General features: G+C 37.6%; 1 protein-coding gene across 4 annotated transcripts in view; it reads right to left on the minus strand.

Moving 5' to 3' along the window:
• Positions 1-518: 518 nt before the first annotated feature.
• The window catches only part of FNIP2 (folliculin interacting protein 2), a 50,979-nt gene continuing 32,924 nt past the window's right edge, over positions 519-18,573 (minus strand). For all 4 annotated transcript variants that reach the window (XM_051790716.1, XM_051790715.1, XM_051790718.1 and 1 more), the window contains 8 exons: positions 18,117-18,205; positions 17,126-17,272; positions 16,827-16,996; positions 12,318-13,626; positions 11,365-11,521; positions 9,393-9,593; positions 5,583-5,698; positions 519-4,341 (listed from right to left, as the gene is read on the minus strand). In XM_051790716.1, coding sequence (XP_051646676.1) covers positions 4,263-4,341; positions 5,583-5,698; positions 9,393-9,593; positions 11,365-11,521; positions 12,318-13,626; positions 16,827-16,996; positions 17,126-17,272; positions 18,117-18,205 — 2,268 coding nt within the window. In that variant the 3' untranslated portion in view covers positions 519-4,262. The remainder of the gene's footprint in view (positions 4,342-5,582; positions 5,699-9,392; positions 9,594-11,364; positions 11,522-12,317; positions 13,627-16,826; positions 16,997-17,125; positions 17,273-18,116; positions 18,206-18,573) is intronic.

Raw genomic sequence — 18,573 nt, forward strand, 5'->3', positions numbered from 1 at the left:
GAATTTTCCAATAAGCTGACAATACTAAATAGAAAGTCAGGTCTTGGAGACTTTGAGAGAAATTGATGATCTCTTTATTTTAAACTAAACTTCATAATCTAGCAGACATGAGGTGTCACTCATTCCCATTTGGTTGAGCAATTTTAAAAACTGGATATATTATCTAATAGTGACACATTTTTCAGGTAGCTCTAATACATATGAAAAGAGCTAAATGCCAGCCACACAAGAGTGTGGCAATTCCACAGGACCTATTCCAACAGTCATTGTCTTAATTTTCCATTAATTTTTGCCATTATTTTTCACACTATAAGAGCTCTTGTGGAGTAAAGTTTCCAAAGATGCTAAAAGTGTTAAATCAGGTTCCAAATTTTGTGGAGTCTTCCTGTCAGACATTTCTTGCAAGTTGCATACTCTGCTACTGGGTTATTGAATGCTCATGTGCTTTTAGATCTCAGCTACAACAATAACAGCCATTTCAGAAGTTTTAAAAAGGAAGATACCAAATATCACTTAAGTTGATTTCAGAAAGTTTATTGCACCAAATGCCGCAAAGAAATAGACCAAAATGATAGCATACATGAACAACTATAAGAAAAAAAACCATGTAGTTTGACATTGGTATTCAGTCATTCCTAAAAAAGCCTATGTTCTCCAAACATGCAATAGCAACACACATTTTTTTCTACTATGAAAAACCTGCTGTGTATGTCAAATTAGCTCATTCGACCTCCAAAAAAAAAAAAAAAGGAAAATGTCTATACTATATTCAGTAGTTCAGACTTGATTTTTATTTGGATCCTTTTAATTGAAGTTAGACTTGGGGGTAAGTGATCGTTTTGCATAAAACTTATTTACAAGAATTTGGTGCATCTGAAAAGAGTTTTTTACTTGAAGAGTAAAGATGCATATAGTAGTAGGGAGTGGGGAAGATCAATCTAGAATTCTGGAGGATGCTATTAGAAAAGTGAATTACAGAATCAGTGTCTATTAGTTTTTTGGGGGCAGAAGAAAATATTATACGTTAGTTCAGAGAGTACCTACTGAAATTAAAATGTTTAATTCTTGGTATCGTCTGGGGTTAAAGAATTCATTTAGATTAAATACTACAATTTAGCAGTTCACTTCTCCCCTCTGCTTAGTCTTGCCTGAAAAAAAAGCATACATTCTTTAAATTTCACTGTGTAAACTGCAATTATGTGGGATTTTGGAAAGACTGTGCACTCCCACTTAACCAAGAAAGTATGTATTTAAGTTTACAAAAACCTACATAATACTGATAAAAACAACTTTGGAATAGTTGAAAATTAAGCTACATTATCAATTTTCAACACATCTGTACATTCATATCACTTTGCATCCTATTAAAATAAAACCAGAAACATGCCCTAAAAATGTCTAAAAACCACATCTGTAAATACTTACTGCCCTGTCATGCCACACCAATTTACATAAACATCAAGATGCTACCAAAAACAAGTTAAAAGACTTTGAGTCAAAAAAAAAAAGCCCTAGAAAGTGGAATCCTGTCAACTGAGGTAGTACGTTTGGTGGAGGGGGAAATATATAATTAGCTTTCATTAGTGTAAAGCCTTTTAAAGGTAATAAAGAGCTTTTGTTTTGAATTTTCTTTCCCCCAAAACTAAAACTGTAAGAATAAGATAGTTCAACATGTCATTTCTGAAGAGCAGCAAAATGTTAGAGAAAGCAGCAAGAACTATAAAGTTTTAGCCTGGGCTGAAGAAAATCCAAGTTTTTTTGACCATCGGCTCACATGCCCCCATAAGGTTAATTGATGTCTTGCCAAAGGGCAGATTTTTTAATTTTTCTTTTATAAATAGTTGATGTAGTAAAATCAGGTATTACTGACTATGGTATTAATATTGAAATCATTGAATGTCTGCTGATCTCTGACTTCTTTAGTACACTCTGTGATAACAAAAGCACATTTTATGTTAGCATCTATTTCTTTGAAGACTTGTCAGTGTTTGGTCAGATAAAAACCCAACTTACACTTTAAAGGAACTGGAATTGACTTTTAATGATCTCAGCTACTATTTAAGTGATATGAAATAGAGAAAATACATGAGGATTCCTATATACACTCAGGGAAGCAGTTTCATAGTCTTACACATGCACACGTTCTCCATCAATAGGGTAGTTTAGGAATATGTGACTTGCTCTATGGTTCTTACTTTGTCTTAACCTTGTGAAATAGAAAGCAGTATCTGCTAAAAGTTATATGCAGAGGTAAGTTTACTTTCCAGCAGATATCCAGAGACAAGAAAAGTTTCCTTAACTACAAGCAGGAGAAAACCTGAACCACAGAAATATTTTAACCTTTTTAGGCAAAATACTAGGGAGAAGTATGAAAATGCAATAAAAGTAACATTTGGAATGTCAGGTCAGAAAACCAGCATAGAAGGAACAGCTTTAGAAGTGTTACCAGAATATTAAGTATCCCTCCACATGGAAACAAACTCTTTTCACAGTAGGTCAGTCTACCTATTTCCCTCAAAAAGCAACACAAGGTTAATCAAGACCCCCATCACATTTAAACAATTCACAATATGCACATTTCATTATTTCAAATCATTGAAAGTTTACTGTAGAAAAGTCCAAACATCAAGGTAGTAGGAAATAAAAACACTTGCAGTAAAAGTGTGTCCCTTCAGTGTTAAAAATCTGTAATCATCAACAAGGAGAACTCACAACTGGTGACCAAGAGTTTCTTATAAGAATTCACTATTTTCAAGCAATTGTGTTGCCAGCAATCTGCTTGCAAGATGACAATTTCAGACACTGCATTTGCAGTGGCTCAAAACAAAACAGTCCAACATTGAGTTTTTTGTTTAAGAATGTTTTGATCCTTTGTTCTCTCCTCAGTCTGGTCCGTAGTTTCATATCCAGCTTAACAGTGCTTGATGCAAAAAAAGTATTTTTTTACATTCATTTTAATCAACCACATGAAAACAGTGAAATACAAAATTTTATTTTGCTTTCTAGAAACACCAGAGGCCAGTATCAACTAGTGGAGAAGTAGTTTCTGGTGTCAGAGTACTTAACCTATTAAGGAAAGGCACCTGGATGATAGTTCAAGATTTCTGCAGAATCAAAAAGAGTAATTGCAAACATTCATAGTAATATCAAATATTGGGGTTTGCCCCCTACATTTCATTTTACTTCAAACAGTGTTCCTCTTTTATTCCTACTGAGTGTGACAACTTGTAGCTGGAAAAAAGTAATACTTTTGACTAAAGGTTTGGTGGGGGGTTTTGTTGTCTTTTATTTCCCCAATAGGATTGTCTTCAGTTTGTGCCAACGGCTTGGTGTATGTGTGCACAGACACGTGCTGACAGCACTGGCATCATTCAGAAGGTTTTCAGATTCATACTCCTTGGAGATGGTAATACTTGATGACACCAAGACACAGGTTTAGTTCCCAGGACTACAGTCATACAGCAACTCAAGAGTTATTAAAGTTGCATCAGCAACAAATGTAAACTTGTAGCAGAAGTTCCATAAGGCTTTCCCACAAAATCCCTATCTCGGAAGTTCATTCCATTCCATCTCTAGCCATGGGCCCATTTGAATGCCTCCTCATTAAAACAGAAGCAGCCACAGCTCTCAACCTCTTGTCCTTAAAGGGAAAAGTAACATCAACCTCACACACACCTCCATTTCCACATAACATTTGGCTGCTGAATCCAGGTTCCTTGTTCCAAGCCCATCACTTCTACTACACAAAATCATGTGTATGCTCCGCAAGAAAATCATGTCCCACCTAATACACTTGTGTATAGGAATGCTATATACAGAGTCTACAGCTCCTCCTCCTCCCCAGCAAAGAAACATACACCACACCACACTCACAAGCATAGTATTACAAAATCCATTTTAACCCACTTGTTCTTTTGACTGGTACTTCATGGTTTTGAGCAGCGTTTTGGATGGCAGCTCCTGGTCTGCCACATAGCGTTAACTTTTGTCCTCTGAATAAAAATAAAATACAAGGATGCAGTCTCTTTCTTAAGTCAGAAGTGAGATTGTAAGAAAAACCTGAATGCCTTTGACATTATGTAAACTGAAGTCCTCCGATAAAACATCCGGTTGAGATCAGAATCGGAAGGTGGTAGAATGTACAGTCATCACCGCCTTTCCTCAGTGCTCCCCTTTACCAGTGTTTGGCACCTCTGTTCTTCATTCAACATTCCCATTTTCTTAACTTTACTTTAAGGGAATGACTATCCTGAGAGTTTAATTTATAAGAGTATTTGAGCAACATATGGGGAATGAGTACTTGCTATAGCAGCCAACAGAGGCAAGTCATTGGATTCAATCCTAGAAATTAAAAAAAAAAAAAAAAAAGAGACAGACTTTAAAATATACAGTCACCTTCACAAGAAAAACAAAAGAAGATATTTTTCATTCACTTTAAAGAAACTGGAAGTGTCTTGCTATAACTAAGTTCACTGTTTAATTATTATTTATTGCCATTACTCATAACATACCAGTAAAGGTAGGTAATAATGTTTAAAATCAAGAAGTATGCTACCATTTAAGTCAAAAGACAGTATTATATTCTGTGCTATACAATCTTTTGTAGTTTAAATAAAAAACCTTTTATTTATCTGCTAAGCTATGAGCCTTAGCTTGTAGTCTTCCCAGTCAGTAGGCACCAGTAAGCACAGTTTAAGCAAGTACTAAGTATCAGCTTATGGAAGACTATGCATTTCAGGTTTTGAATATAACTCTGTTCACTACATAGTAGCACTTTCTTACCAAAAATGACTAAAAACTGAAATTATTAACTATTACACAATAACAGTTCCAGGAATGTCTCTCAAATGCATTGGTCAGCTTCCAACCATTTCCAAATGTGAAGCTGCTCAGAGGCCAGGATGTACATGTATATTTATATATATTTAGCATATATACGCACACTGAGAAGAGTGCTTATTTCAGGTTTTCACTATTTACAGCTACATTTCTGAATATGATATCTTGAACAGTCTGGAAAAAGATGAATTAGATTTAATTTACAGTGCTAAAAAGCATCTTGAGAACATGTTTTCACTTCTTCCCCCTTTTCTGCTGTCAGCAGGCACATCACTCAAGGTTATGCCAATCAAGTACTATTATTAGGAGACAGGTGCCCAACAGGACACCTGTTTGTTTTTCTACATCTGCTTTTTAAGACCCTCTCTTCCCTCGAGATACAAATATACTACCTAATCTTCCAAAAATTCCAAAGTATTTGTTGGGATGAAGTTTTCATTAAGGAGATCACAACAGATGATCTTGTGTATGAATGCATGCTTAACTTCCTAAGGACCAAAATTCAAACTTTCTTTATTCTGAAGATTAAAGAGTAACAAGTAATTTGTTCTTGCTGTATAAATGTCTCCTCCCGATTTCCAGATAGCTCCGCAGAACCCATTTGCACACCTTATTAGGTATATGAGAGAGTGTTAAATATGAAGCAAGTCCTTGTGAGAACAAGATGTCAAAATTCAGATGAAAAGGAAAAATAACTGCCCCAGATTTTGCCAGTGGTTAAGACTGATACCTGCAATACTCACCCCAATACAATTCCTAGTTCTTTTACATGCACTCTTGTATGTCCTCGCAGATATTCTGAAAGCATTTTGCTTTTGAGATACATCTCTTGTAGTCTATCCTCAAGATGCATTATGCACTGTAAACAAAGATCAAAAACCTCAGAATGGCTTTAGCAATTGCACGCAAACATTACAGATATGTAAGCATATCACTTTACCTTCTATCTTTGCCAGAAGATAAACTAAATCTATACTCCGACATTTAGAAGAGGTAATTGGTTTTGTTACAACTGGGTTACAAACATTAAAACAGTTACAGTATCCCACAAAGAAGAAACCCCTGATAGAACTGGGACAGTCCAGCTTTCCTGGCCAGCCAGTTTACTACACTAACTCCATTCTCCACTAAAGTAAGCCACTGTGCTTCTGTTGACTTCAGTAGTTTTAACTGAGTTCAAAACCACTCTGAACATCTTATTAAGAATCAAACCAGAATCCTTAGATCAAGATGTCTTTGTTATAAGTCAATACCATTTTTCTGAAAGACAGTTCAGACAACAGTTTGGACAACAGTTCCTAAAATCATCATTCTAGCTCTAAGGCTCTAGTGCCATTCAAGAAACTAACACTCAGGAAGTAGAAGACATCAGTACCTTATTCATCAAAAAATTATAACTCTTTTGCTGACAGCTTTACCATAGCAGATAAGATACAAATCAATTTTAGGCATTTGTCTTCATTATTTCTAGGTACTTCTAGTTTAAAATTGCTTAAACATTCGATGCTGATTGCCAAAAGGTAACAGTTCAAGTTGAAACATCAGTTTAATCACACCCCTTTTCTTTCAGCAGTGGAATGCTAGAAATGCATATTATTTTTAAATACAGTCATGTGATGCATGGTATTTTCTTACATCAACTACAGGAGAGCAGATGAACTTCAGCTTCAAAGAGAAAGAGGGGTTATTTTGGTAAGACAAGGTCAGTAGTTAGCATGTCTTCACAAGGCAAGTAGGTAGGATGTCTTATCAGGTATTTTGTTCTAGGACAAAAGGCACATTCACTTTGATATATTCCTTCTTTTCATAAGGATGACCACTTCAAAAAAGTTAAATTAGTTCAGTTCTCCAAACTCCAGGAGATGAAAGCAGGAAGTGCATGCAGCACCTCACATTATCAAATGTATAATTATCCAGCAGGCATACACAGCAATTAGAAACAGTAGCAGCAAACAGCTTCGGGCCATTGTCTCATGTACTTCGAGTTGAATGAAAGCCTAAGTATTAGAAAGGAGATCTGGTAAAACCTGTTTTGTTAATTAACAAAATAATGATGAAAAAAATAGACTCAGGCTTGTAGGTAGCCTACCATGCATTTTTTCTGATTGTCTGGAGCAAGATGAAGATTTGTAATGATTTTTTAATAGGTAATACCAAGTCTTAATCATGGAAGATGAAGAGGCATTTTAAAAAATGTGCTACATGGTAGTAGAGTAAAATAATTGACACCAGTGGAGGAAAGGTAAAAGTTTTTTGGCAGTAGTTTGATCTATTTGTTTCAAGCAAATTTTCACTCAAATCATTTTAATCATACCACTTCTGATTCTGGCCAAAAGGGAAGCATTCTTATCTTTTCCATTACATGTAACTCTAATGCAAAAAGCCTATGAGCACTGCCTCAGTGGTTCAGGGGAGCATGCAGCTGATTCACAAAGCAGCAGTTCAATATATTTCAATTCCAGTATTTGTATAAAGGAATACGGATTATTTATATTTTCAAGTCATGAGGCAGCATGTAAGAAAGAATGACACATGATTTTAAAAGAGGGATTGTTTACATAATATTATCTGCTCCTCATTAATATCAGCCAAGAATCAAAAGACATTTCTCCCCACAAGCTTGGTACATGAACCTCTTTTGTTGAAAACTTCCACAAGTCTTTTGTTTTTAATGTTAGCTTCCTCTGCAGTTTTTCCTCATTGACTAAATGGAAAAAAAAAAAAAGTCAAGTTACTTTTAAAAATAGAAGAGTAGCTTAAAATGAGTTTAAAGGTGTAGGTAAAACTTTTGGCATATTGCTGAAATGCAGCAGTTGCAATCATCACTTTCCTCTCATCAGGGCATACTGCAAAGCTCTCTGCAGCACTGTCACCAGTCAGAAGTGCCAGAAGGAAGATATCACCACTTGCCTTTCTCATCTGGTCTCAAATTGTGTTTTGTTTTCTGTTGTACCAAAAAAAAACCCAAAAATACTTATTCATCTGAACATCTAAAGAATCATGCATTCCTAAAGGAAACTTCAAACATACTGCATTATGCTCATCTCTGACTGGTATTAGTACATCAGTACATATGGTTTCTGTCCAAATTAAAATCAATAGAAACACTACAATTAAAAAGTCACACTTCTCCCCCTAGAGTTTAGTAGAACACTTAACTGCCATGCACCAGTGTTCTGTTCTAGCAGAGTTGTACAAACCACCAGAAGGATCAAAGTGTCTCTAACATGGATTATAGAAAATTTATCAACTACTAGCACTGTCACTTCACTGTTCCTTTTTGTAAGAAAAAGTAAATAAAAACCTGAAAATCATTCCACCTCCAGACCCTTCCCAAACCATACAAGCCATAAAGAAATTGCATACACAAATCCCAAGGCAATTTCGTAAAGAACACTTCGGTTGCAGAATCAACTATTCAGTTTAAAAATGCCAGAATTTAAGGTGTGACTGGGATAGTGTTAGGTTATAATTTCAACCGAAGTTGCATATTTTTTGACACCCAGAAGAATCCAAAGACAACACTGAAAAACATGCCCACACATTTTGCCTAGCATTTGACTTCAAGAACTCAGTGTAATCAATACTACTAATTTTATCCAAAACAGTGCCAAGTAATACTACTTACAGCTGTTAGTATTTAGCTCTATCTTTCTCTTCCATCTGCTGGCACAGTCATTACACAGGATTCCTACAAAGTTTCTCAAGGCTATCTGCTGAAGGACAGATCAATTCTGCTAACTGCAAAAGTGGTGAGCACTGAAAAAAACCGACTCCATCTCCCCTCACCTACAGACGTGCATTAAAAACTGTATTACAATTACTGCTGTCAGACTTCTGAGTAATTTTGTTGTAATAGCAGAGCCAGCGTTACTGATGAACTCCACAACAAATGAGGACAGAAAAGGATGCTGTGGGACAGGGAGCACGCAATATGACGAAATAACATCCTCTGCTGCGACCCACCCGTTCTCCGAGGTGTCTCATCCCATTAATCCTATGGAGACATCAGCAAGTCTACCCAAGACAGCACTTGCTGACAGGGGTGGCTAAAATATGCACAAAATAGAAGGGTCAGATAAGCACACAGAGGAACAATTTTTTGGAGAGCAGAGAGAAGAGGCATCCACTGCATGGGATTGAATAGAAAGCGCAAGAATAGAAAGTTGTATGCCAGAACCAGGCTTAGGTAAATAGACACTTCAACAACTTAAAGAAGTGTGGAAATCATACAAACAAAAAAATAAGAACCAAATTTAAGAGTCCTAAACATAAACACATGAGGACCATGCTAAAATTGCCTAAAAAATTTGAGTTTTGGCACATGTATTTTCAAGTAGTTAACTTCAATTTGTTCTATTAAATGTAAATTACAGCTAAACCAGCATCCGTTATTGAACTGTAGCATGGATTCTTTTCAATATGTTGTAACGACTCTGCATTATTTCAGGCATCAGTTCATTGATATAGCAACACGGTATACAAAACTCTGCATCTGCTATCTGAGCTAAACCATTTTCATTAGCTTCAGTTTGCAGTAAGGAAATACTTACGAAGTCAGCTGGGACGTTGAGTTTGTAAAGCTGTAAAATAGACTGCAATAAACTGGATACTTGACTTGAAACCAAAACATCCTTGCCTAACTTCATACTGTCCATCATCTTTCTCTGGCTTGTAGCTACTTGTACGTTCCATTTATCTGTGTCTGCAATAATGCAGACAGCTTCTGCTATGGGCTCATCTAGCACTGGATGCTGCAACAGAAACAAAATACAATTATGTGACACTTCCATATACATTTCCACAGCTCAGTTTGAAGTTCTATTTTCATTCACACTGAAGTAGGGACTAAGAAAGTGATTCAATGTCCAATAGGGAACAAAAGGCATCTTGAAAAACAAGGAATACCAACTTCAGTGACGGGATTTATATTCAGCAACTTTGGATCAGGTCTTAACTGCCAATTTGATCGAGGCATTTAGTTTTAATTAACACTTCAAAATCACTACTCCATTTTATTTTTCTTCACATATTCCACCTACCCTGAAAACAAATTTCTTTCAAAATTAAGAGAGTAATAATTACACTAATCCAGTGATGTTGAAAGTATGTTCAATGTTTCAGAGATATGTGAGAGATTTTACTATGCAGAATCAAGGGCAGGTTATCACAGAATAGTTAGGGTTCGAAGGAACCTCTGGAGACCACCTAGGCCAACTCCCCGACCAAGGCAGGGTCACCTAGAGCAGGTGACACAGGAACATGTGGGTTTTGATTGCCTTCAGAGAGGGAGAATCCAGAACATCCCCGGGCAGCCTGTTCCAGTGCTCTGCCACCATCAATGTAAAGAAGTTCTTCCTCATGCTGAGGTGGACCTTCTTGCATTTTAGTTTATGGCCATTACTCCTTGTCCTGTCACTGGGCACCACCGAAAAGAGTCTGGCACCACTCTTGACCCACCTTTGAGATATTTACATGCATTAATGAGATTCCCTGTCTTCTCCTCTCTAGACTAAACAGACCCAGCTACTGCAGTTTCTCCTCATAAGAGAGATGTTCCAGACCCCTAATCATCTCTGAGGGCCTTCACTGGATCCTCTCCTGTAGCTCCTTGTCTTTTTTGAACTGTGGAGAACTGAACACAATACCTGAGATGTGGCCTCACTAGGACCGAGTAGAGGGGCAGGATCATCTCCCTTGACCTGCTGGCCACACTCTTTGATGCATACCAGGATACCATTGGCCCTCCTGGCTGCAAGGGCATACTGCTGGCTCATAGTCAACTTGTCATCCACCAGTGAAGAGACACAGCATCATATAAGACCAATCTGATGTTGTTTCAAGAAGTTAGTTACATACACACACATCACTGTTTTGGATATTACATGCAGTCATGCCAGCAGGATGATTCTTAATTGCTATAGAGAAGCTGCAGACTACTACTAGATAAGTATTTTAAATTGCATATTGAGGTCAGACAGTTATTTCAGTGAAAGGTTAGTTATAAATTCTATAGTTTAGGAGTATCTACAGTAGAGTAAGAACATGGCAAAGTTCTTATCCACAGACAATTACTTTCTATAGTCAGTCATTTCTATTACAGCCTAGTATCATACAAGCCTCAACAAGACTTTATCTCCCTTGCAACACATGCCACTAAAGTGGCAGAATATGATGTTTCAACTTGCGTATCATTTTTCTGAAATACAGATAATTCTGTCTGCTATTGTGATTGAAAAGAGAAGCAGCTTGAGAGTTTGTTTCTTGTCACTTCAAGTTGCAAACAATCTTCCTTGTGTTTATCTTTGAAGAGAAGCCTTAAGAGAGTATAAAGGAAAGCACACAATTCTTGTGTGAACAGGCTTTGCATATAAGAAGGAAGGCTTTCCTTCAAGAAGGAAGACGTGGCAGGTGTGGTTGTTCAGAACAGGTAAGTAAAAAAGAAACCTATTGAAATAATCTGCTTCTGTTGATCTCAGTAATATCACAACTCCTGCTATGACTCAGAACAGTACTTTAACTCACGTGCATCGCATGAAGTAGATCTGCTAGTAGACACTGCTTGAGTTTTTCATCATTATTTATTCCGTGCAGCACTAGATCAGGTATATATGTATGACAGTAACCACCCAGAAGTGATCTTCCAAAGTTTTTCACACATTGACTGCTGATGGTATTTGACCTGAAATACAGAAATGCAAAGCAGGTAAGATTCTTGCTCCACAAAGTGCATTCAGATTTTACAGGAACATGAAGTTAGGTTTATCAACCTGCTTCTACTGCAAATATTAATCAACAACTGTACTCAAAGTACATGTAAGTGTTCACACCAGTAAACATTTACTGGTGTTCTTCGAAACAAGAATTTTAAAAGTTTAAATTTAACAATGTACTGATTCCTTCAAATTCAAAAATAAGCAAATTTACATGCATTAGAGCTTGTGGTATGTATGAGCTCCCTGTTCTGCACCTAAAAAATTTGCTTAATTTGAATTTTCTCCAATTCTCATGCTTAAGGTCTAGAAACCTACCTTAAGCATCAAGTTCCACGCACACTTATAATGCTCAAAAGTTTTCAAATAGGATGTCTATATTTATTCCAAATCTGTCTTTGACTTGTCAATTATGTCAAATCTAAACAATTATCTGTTTAAGCAAAGCTTTCCTTGTCCTCAGATGTTCTCTCTACATGTCTACATTAAACGTTACAGGCAATTTTTATATAAAAAGTCTGACCACTTTTTGTTAGACATTTGAACTATACCTTTGTCACAAAACTTCTTTAAACCTGCTGTCTCTGTTTTCTTTTTGCCCAATCTGTTTACAAGATTTCTAACCACATCAGTGTCTGTTACTGATTTGTTTGCAAGGAACTTCGTCAAGACTCCAGAAGATTTCAGACTTGAAACTCTGAAAAACTCTAAAGTAACAAGAGCTTTTAACTTAATTTAGTTCTAAATGAAATCAGACTACTTTACCTTGGTAAAGGAAGTTCCACTTCCGCAAATTCTTCAAGTCGTTTGCTGACATTATCACAATGCACTTCATCAGGGATACAACAGTCACCTTCTTCATCACTGGCTCCAAGAGCACTGTCTGAACTCTCATTCCTTGGAATGTCCCCTTCAACTCTGAAGGAGGTTTTCCTTCCAGCATCCCCATAGGGGACATCTTTAGCACCTACTTTAGGGGAATCCTGTTTGACAGCAGAATCTGCTTCTACGCAGTCAGAGGAATAGTTCTGTAAGTTGCCAGAGCATAAAGTTCTATTTTCTTTTATGTTTGGCAATTTTACAGTTTCTATGTTATCCGTGGGCAAAAGCAGTTCACTTGATATGGCATTCTTTAAATTCATTTCAGTTCCTTTACTTTCCATATGTTGGCTAAGTGTACTCTCCTTCTCCTCACACGGTGGGATTTGGGCATAACAAACATTATGTTTACTGAAGGGTATAAAGGTAGCTTCACAACTGTCTTCTTGATTCTGAGAGGCATCCATAGCCAGACTTGTGGAACTTGAGGCACAATGTATCACCTCTGTATTTTTTCTTAATGCCTTCAGGTTTTCTTCCATTTCTCTTCTACAAGTTTCTAAGTCTGACTCTGGTGATGCAGAACTTCCAATCTGAAAGGTGACCTTTTCTAAGTGGGAACTCCTGTGGCCAGACCTTTCAGGACAAGGTAAGGCAGATGACCTACTAGAAAACTGATTTTCTGCTTTTCTCTCATTCTGGTTCTTGTTCTTCTTTACATCCTCTAATTTAGATAACTCTTCAGAGTGATAGGATACTATGCCTGTGTCAGCGACGGTTCTTTTCCTACCATCAGCTGCTCCTTTACAGAAACTGCTAGTTAGACAGTCCACAGATGCTTCGGAGCTCTGACTGGCCTTTCCTATTGCCTCCTTCTTTTCTTTTGAAGAGATCGGGACAGCATGAGTGCTTTCTGGGTCATGCACCCACTCTACAGTACTGTTGTTCTTACTTCCATCATTCTTTGGAGGTAGGATTGGAGGCACAAGAGCAGGTTCATTTTTAACAGTGACAACCACATAATCAGACTCCTCTACCTCTCCCTTTTCTAGAGCAGTTGTTATCTTACTTCCATTTAGCACTTGTTCTCCTTCTCCAGCCGTCTCACTCCACATCAGCTGATTTTCCTGCAGCTCAGAGCACCGAATGAAGTAAGTTAGAACATAGAGCAAGCGCTGCACCAACTCCTTGCGTTTTCCAACAATAACAGTTCGAGTTAATCTAACCGGAGAGCCTATGGCACCGTAGAGATCACCTACACAGGAGAGCAAAAATTTCATTTTAACATCACCTTCACTGCTCAAATTCAATACATTTTGAAACAGCATTTACTATGGACACAAATCAGACAATTAATTTCTTTCACAGTAAATTCATAAAAGTTTAAAAGAATAAGGAAAGACAAAAAAAGTCCCCTACTGCTTCTTACACCTGGCTTTTGTCTGGAAGTGTTTTGGTGTTTTTTGTGAGGAATTAGCTGCTATTGCTCATTTTCTTTCTGTTCAAAACCACTAAGTTTTTTATTCACACAATGCTTACAAGGTATTATCACTTAGAAACTGACACAAGAGGGGGTGAAGAGGAAAGTAGACCCAGAAAAACTCCAAAGCAAGCTGGACTATTTTCTATTTTTCTACTTATTTTCTTTCACATCAAAGTGATTTCTTTTCTGTTAAACACAGGTATTTTTACAGAGAAAATCTAAATTACATTTTACAGGACTAAGAAATCAAAAAAAGGATTAAATATTAGCTTTATAAATAAGGTTCAGGAAAAAGAGGCCTTATTGAGCAAGGCTCATGGTATGGACTTGGAGTCAACCTCACTAACATGAGCATTTATCTGTGGCAGGGGGCAGTGGAGAACTAGAAAATTTTACTACCTAAAGTACAACTGTAATATGAAAGGTAGGCACTACAATATAATCTGAGTCCCCCCCTACTCATTTACTAGATCGTTTATCCTGAAGAACTGCTTTTGTAACAGAACTAAGGTCATACATATCCTACTTTCAACATATTTGTTTGGGAGAGTGGTAGCTATCTTCCAGTTGCTTATAATCATCTATCAGCTACAGAGTTTCTACTCCAAAGTTCTGGGAAAGTAAACACAGCTAGCCAATAAGGGAATGTTCACGTGCTCTCTCAAAGATGGACTAACTCAAGAAGTGTTTATTACCAGGTTGAGTTAACCCTGTTGTCTTCACCTGACACCCATTAGAAAATACCAACTAAATTGTCTTTGCTTAACCAAACTGTGACTGATCTCACCAGCACATGGCAGACAGCCAGCAAAAGCTCAGTTTTCTTCAGCCACCTTAATTGTTGAAAGCAGACTTCTTTGCCTTGAGACTTTATCAGCTACCTGCTAATCTACTGGATTGCTTTAGGTGCTAAATCCTTACTCTGAGCAGCTCCAACTCTGTTCTGGATGGAGTTTGCCATCAGGATTTTGTATGACACCTCAAGAAGCAACATTATATTGAAGTTATAATCAGAGCTTCAGAAAAGTTTCTACCAAGGGCAAGGGGGCCTCTGGCTTCAATATGAGGACACTAACACAGCAAAAACCCTCCAAATATATTTATGCTCAGCCTCCTCCTCACTATACAGAACATAAAAGGAATAAGGCTTCTGACTCCATTCCTACAAAACAAGGATCAATGAGACAGAAATTCCATGGCTCTCACTGTCTCCCCTGCCAAGATCTGCCATTTCTCATGATTCCAGTGATGCACTGGAGAGGCTGCTGTGTAGTGGCATCAGTGGTGCCATCTTTCCTCAATTAGGAACAATCTCATAGCCTAACATGCCAGCAAATTCATTTCTCAGTAACCAAAAGCGGGTGTCAAACTGCGCAATTAACCTCGAAGCCTGGTAGGCCACAAGAACAAGCAATTTGGAAAGGAAACGGGAAGATATTGCTTTACTTTTGAGTTGAGCACAGTTGCTATGGAAATCAGATTCAGACTTCATGTTAATTTGCACAACTGCTTTTTATATAAAATCATTATTAATAAGACAGCATAAAAATGTGTGACCGTCAAAACATACTAATACTTCTTATTAACACTATTATATTGAAGATGATGCTTAAGAGACAGTATGTCTTCCTGACAATGGGATTTACAGTTTTATCAGTATGTAACTGTAATTGATACATAATATGTAATGACAATAGAGGTCTGAAGGTGGAAAGACAAGTGGAAAATCCCTTCCTTAATAAAACGGCATTTCCATTTTAAATACTAGACACATGACTTTTTGGTTTTCCTCCCTCTTCCTAAAGAAGGAGACCAGCAGAGGGCAACATCTTACTTTCGTGATCAGTTTTTGCAACCACTTAATAGTGGCTTTTTGGGCTTTATAAAAATGAAACAAAACCAGAAAGCACTTTGCGTTCAGGCACCAAGAACTTGTCAAGGCAGAAAAAGCCCAGATCCTTGACTAGTCACCAGTGCTCGCTCCCAGGAGCGACCATAAACTCAGCAGCAGCTCTTATGCTTCCAGTCTAGCTGGTTTTTATAACTCCAGGCCTGGCTCCGTCCTCAACACCATGAACACACTTCTAATTTCTCCTTCCATCTAAACTCTGCACAATGTTTAAAAGACATCCTAAGCCAGGAAACAATTCTACTACAACTATATGGCCAAGGCAGCAATTATTAGTTTCATAACAGTTGCTGAGAATAACGAGTATAATTGAAACAATTAGCAAGAAACACAACCAGTAGTACAGTGTAAAAGTCAAATTATTGCTTTAGTGTGCACATGTGTCATCTTACATAACAATACAGTGTATCAGTTAAAGTGAAGGCTGACCTGATGTCACTCACATCTCCTGCCAAGAAGGACTTTTCCAGGATTTACCACTGGCAGAATTATTCTCTCAGCTTTCACTCACCTACTCATCTAACATCAGTTGTTTAGTCCTCTGTATCGAGACAACTTATAAGCTATAAATTATTTGTCAGAGAATAGCTTGAGGCATGGGGCATAATAAAAAAATCTTGGACCAAGCCCACTCATGTAACTGTGAATGGAGGTATTGTCACTTGCCAGACTTCTGATTTGTTGTCTTGCTGTCTATCCTACTCTGTGAGAGAGAGATAAAACGAAGTAGAACCAGGGCAGCTGCAACTACAAAGGGCCTCCAAGACCAGATAACTCCCCTCAGTCCAGTCTATTCCCTCTTGTTTTTTCCCAACCTGCTCAGACTGTTCACAGCAGTTGCACCATTTTAATACTTCTACACCAAATTACTTAACCAGACAGTGTAAAAGAGGATGACAACAAAAAGTAAAGAATAAAAAGTAGGCTATGCAAACAGGCCTCCAAACACTCTGATTAACCAGGCAAAATGTGACCTGGATCACAAGTGGTTCCTATCTAAAAGGAGCAGATACAGGAAGGTGATAGTTATAGAGAAGTCAGAAGCTTTCCATTTCCTACTGACCAAGCTGTGCCCAGAGAGGGTTATATGGGTGGGATTTTGCCAGCATGTTCACAGACTGTGATGTGCGCTTCTCAGAGAAGGCCTTGATGGGAGGATGGTCAACTGGCATTACTGTTGGGACCCAAGCCAGATGATATGTCAGCACTGCGGTCAACAAAGCAGCAAAGAACCTAGGAAAAAAAGAATATGTCCAAAGTAACACCAACAAAACAATATCCCATTAAGTGCTTTAACATCCCCACATGCCCTGTGAAGAACACAAGTTTTTTTTTAAGAAAAAAGCATTGGGAGAAGCTTACTGATTTTTGTTGATCTGTTCTATCAGAAACGTAAATTCTTTAAGAAAACGCTGGCATAGCTGGTTCTTTTCCAGGGTACTGGACATCATATTAAGCCACACAGGCTCTGCAATCCTTGGAACAGAATACAGGTTCCAGATGGTAACTCTGCTCAAAGAAAATTCCCAAAAAGTAAGTGTTAACATGTACATTTCAATCTTGCAAATAATTACAAGTAGTCCCTTTCCTCTTCTATTGTCCACTGATTTTTATTTATTTTTGCAAGATTGAGGAGACTAAACAAACTGGAAGAGTTTTTACTAGTGTCCAGAACACTAGTCTGTTTAATTCAGAGTATCAGTAATCTAGTGTCTTCACATGAATTACATATTTGGCTTCCCTTTCTTGCATTACAGTGCGTACTTGATTCAGAGAAACCATACAGAAATAATTTTGAGGGGAAAAAGAACCCATTCTATTCATTGCAGGGATTTGATTCTACATCCCAGATATTACAGAAACTCCATCCCACTAAAGCCTTCTCTCTCTCTTTAGCCAACTTTCTTAGCCTCTGACCATTCCTTCCTTCCTTTCTTAGGTACAGAAAAGAGAGCCTTTGATCGCATCTTTCTTGCCAGTTACATTGTTCAGCATCTATGGCTAGGAACAGGCAACTCCTCTGTCTGAATACAACATCAATCCACCTGATTACACAGGTATCAGCAGAAGCCAACTCTTGATGAGATCTTATAGAATTTAACTGACAGTTCCAAGAACACATGATTGCAACAGAACTACTTTTACTCTCATTAGGAAAACGGCTGAGCTGGTTTTGCTAAAGTTTTTTGAAAACATTTACCCAATACCCAATGCAGAAAATTCATTCACATCTACTTCAAGACTGTCTAAAATACAAGACCTTGCATTCAGTTGCTTATAACTGCAAGTGACAAATATCTTTTGAGGGGCATGAAAAGAGTTTTCCTTGTAATTCAGAATTCCATCAACTCACCTGAATTCTCCCAGGGCATCCATGACACGGCTGATATAAACCTGCACTCTCTGGCTGGATTCTGCTATTTTTCTACATGAGATCATGGCCTTGATTAAGAGTTAAAGACACAAAACAGCTTCTTAAAGGATTCGCATTCTTCATCTTTTTAAGCTTCATTAACATGTCAAAACAACTAAGTTCTAGTCCCAGTCCTGTACAGCCACTCATGACAGCAACAGCTGCCAACCTCCCTCCACCTCGTGAGGGACCAATCCCTAATACTGGGCAAGGAGAGAGAAGAGGACATTTCTGAGAGACCAAGAGGAAGACAGCAACAAATATTTTGTGTCTCTCTTTTAGAAACTGCATGAAAGGATAGAATATCATCATTTCCACAGTCTCCAGGGAGTCAAAAACCTCATAGCGATACATGGTGAAAAAGAAAGAAAAGCCACCCATAGCATAAAACTCTCCA

This window comes from Manacus candei, unplaced genomic scaffold (assembly GCF_025592945.1).
Source record: "Manacus candei isolate 608988 ecotype Guabito, Panama unplaced genomic scaffold, ASM2559294v1 h1tg000028l, whole genome shotgun sequence".
Classification (NCBI taxonomy): Eukaryota; Metazoa; Chordata; class Aves; order Passeriformes; family Pipridae; genus Manacus; species Manacus candei.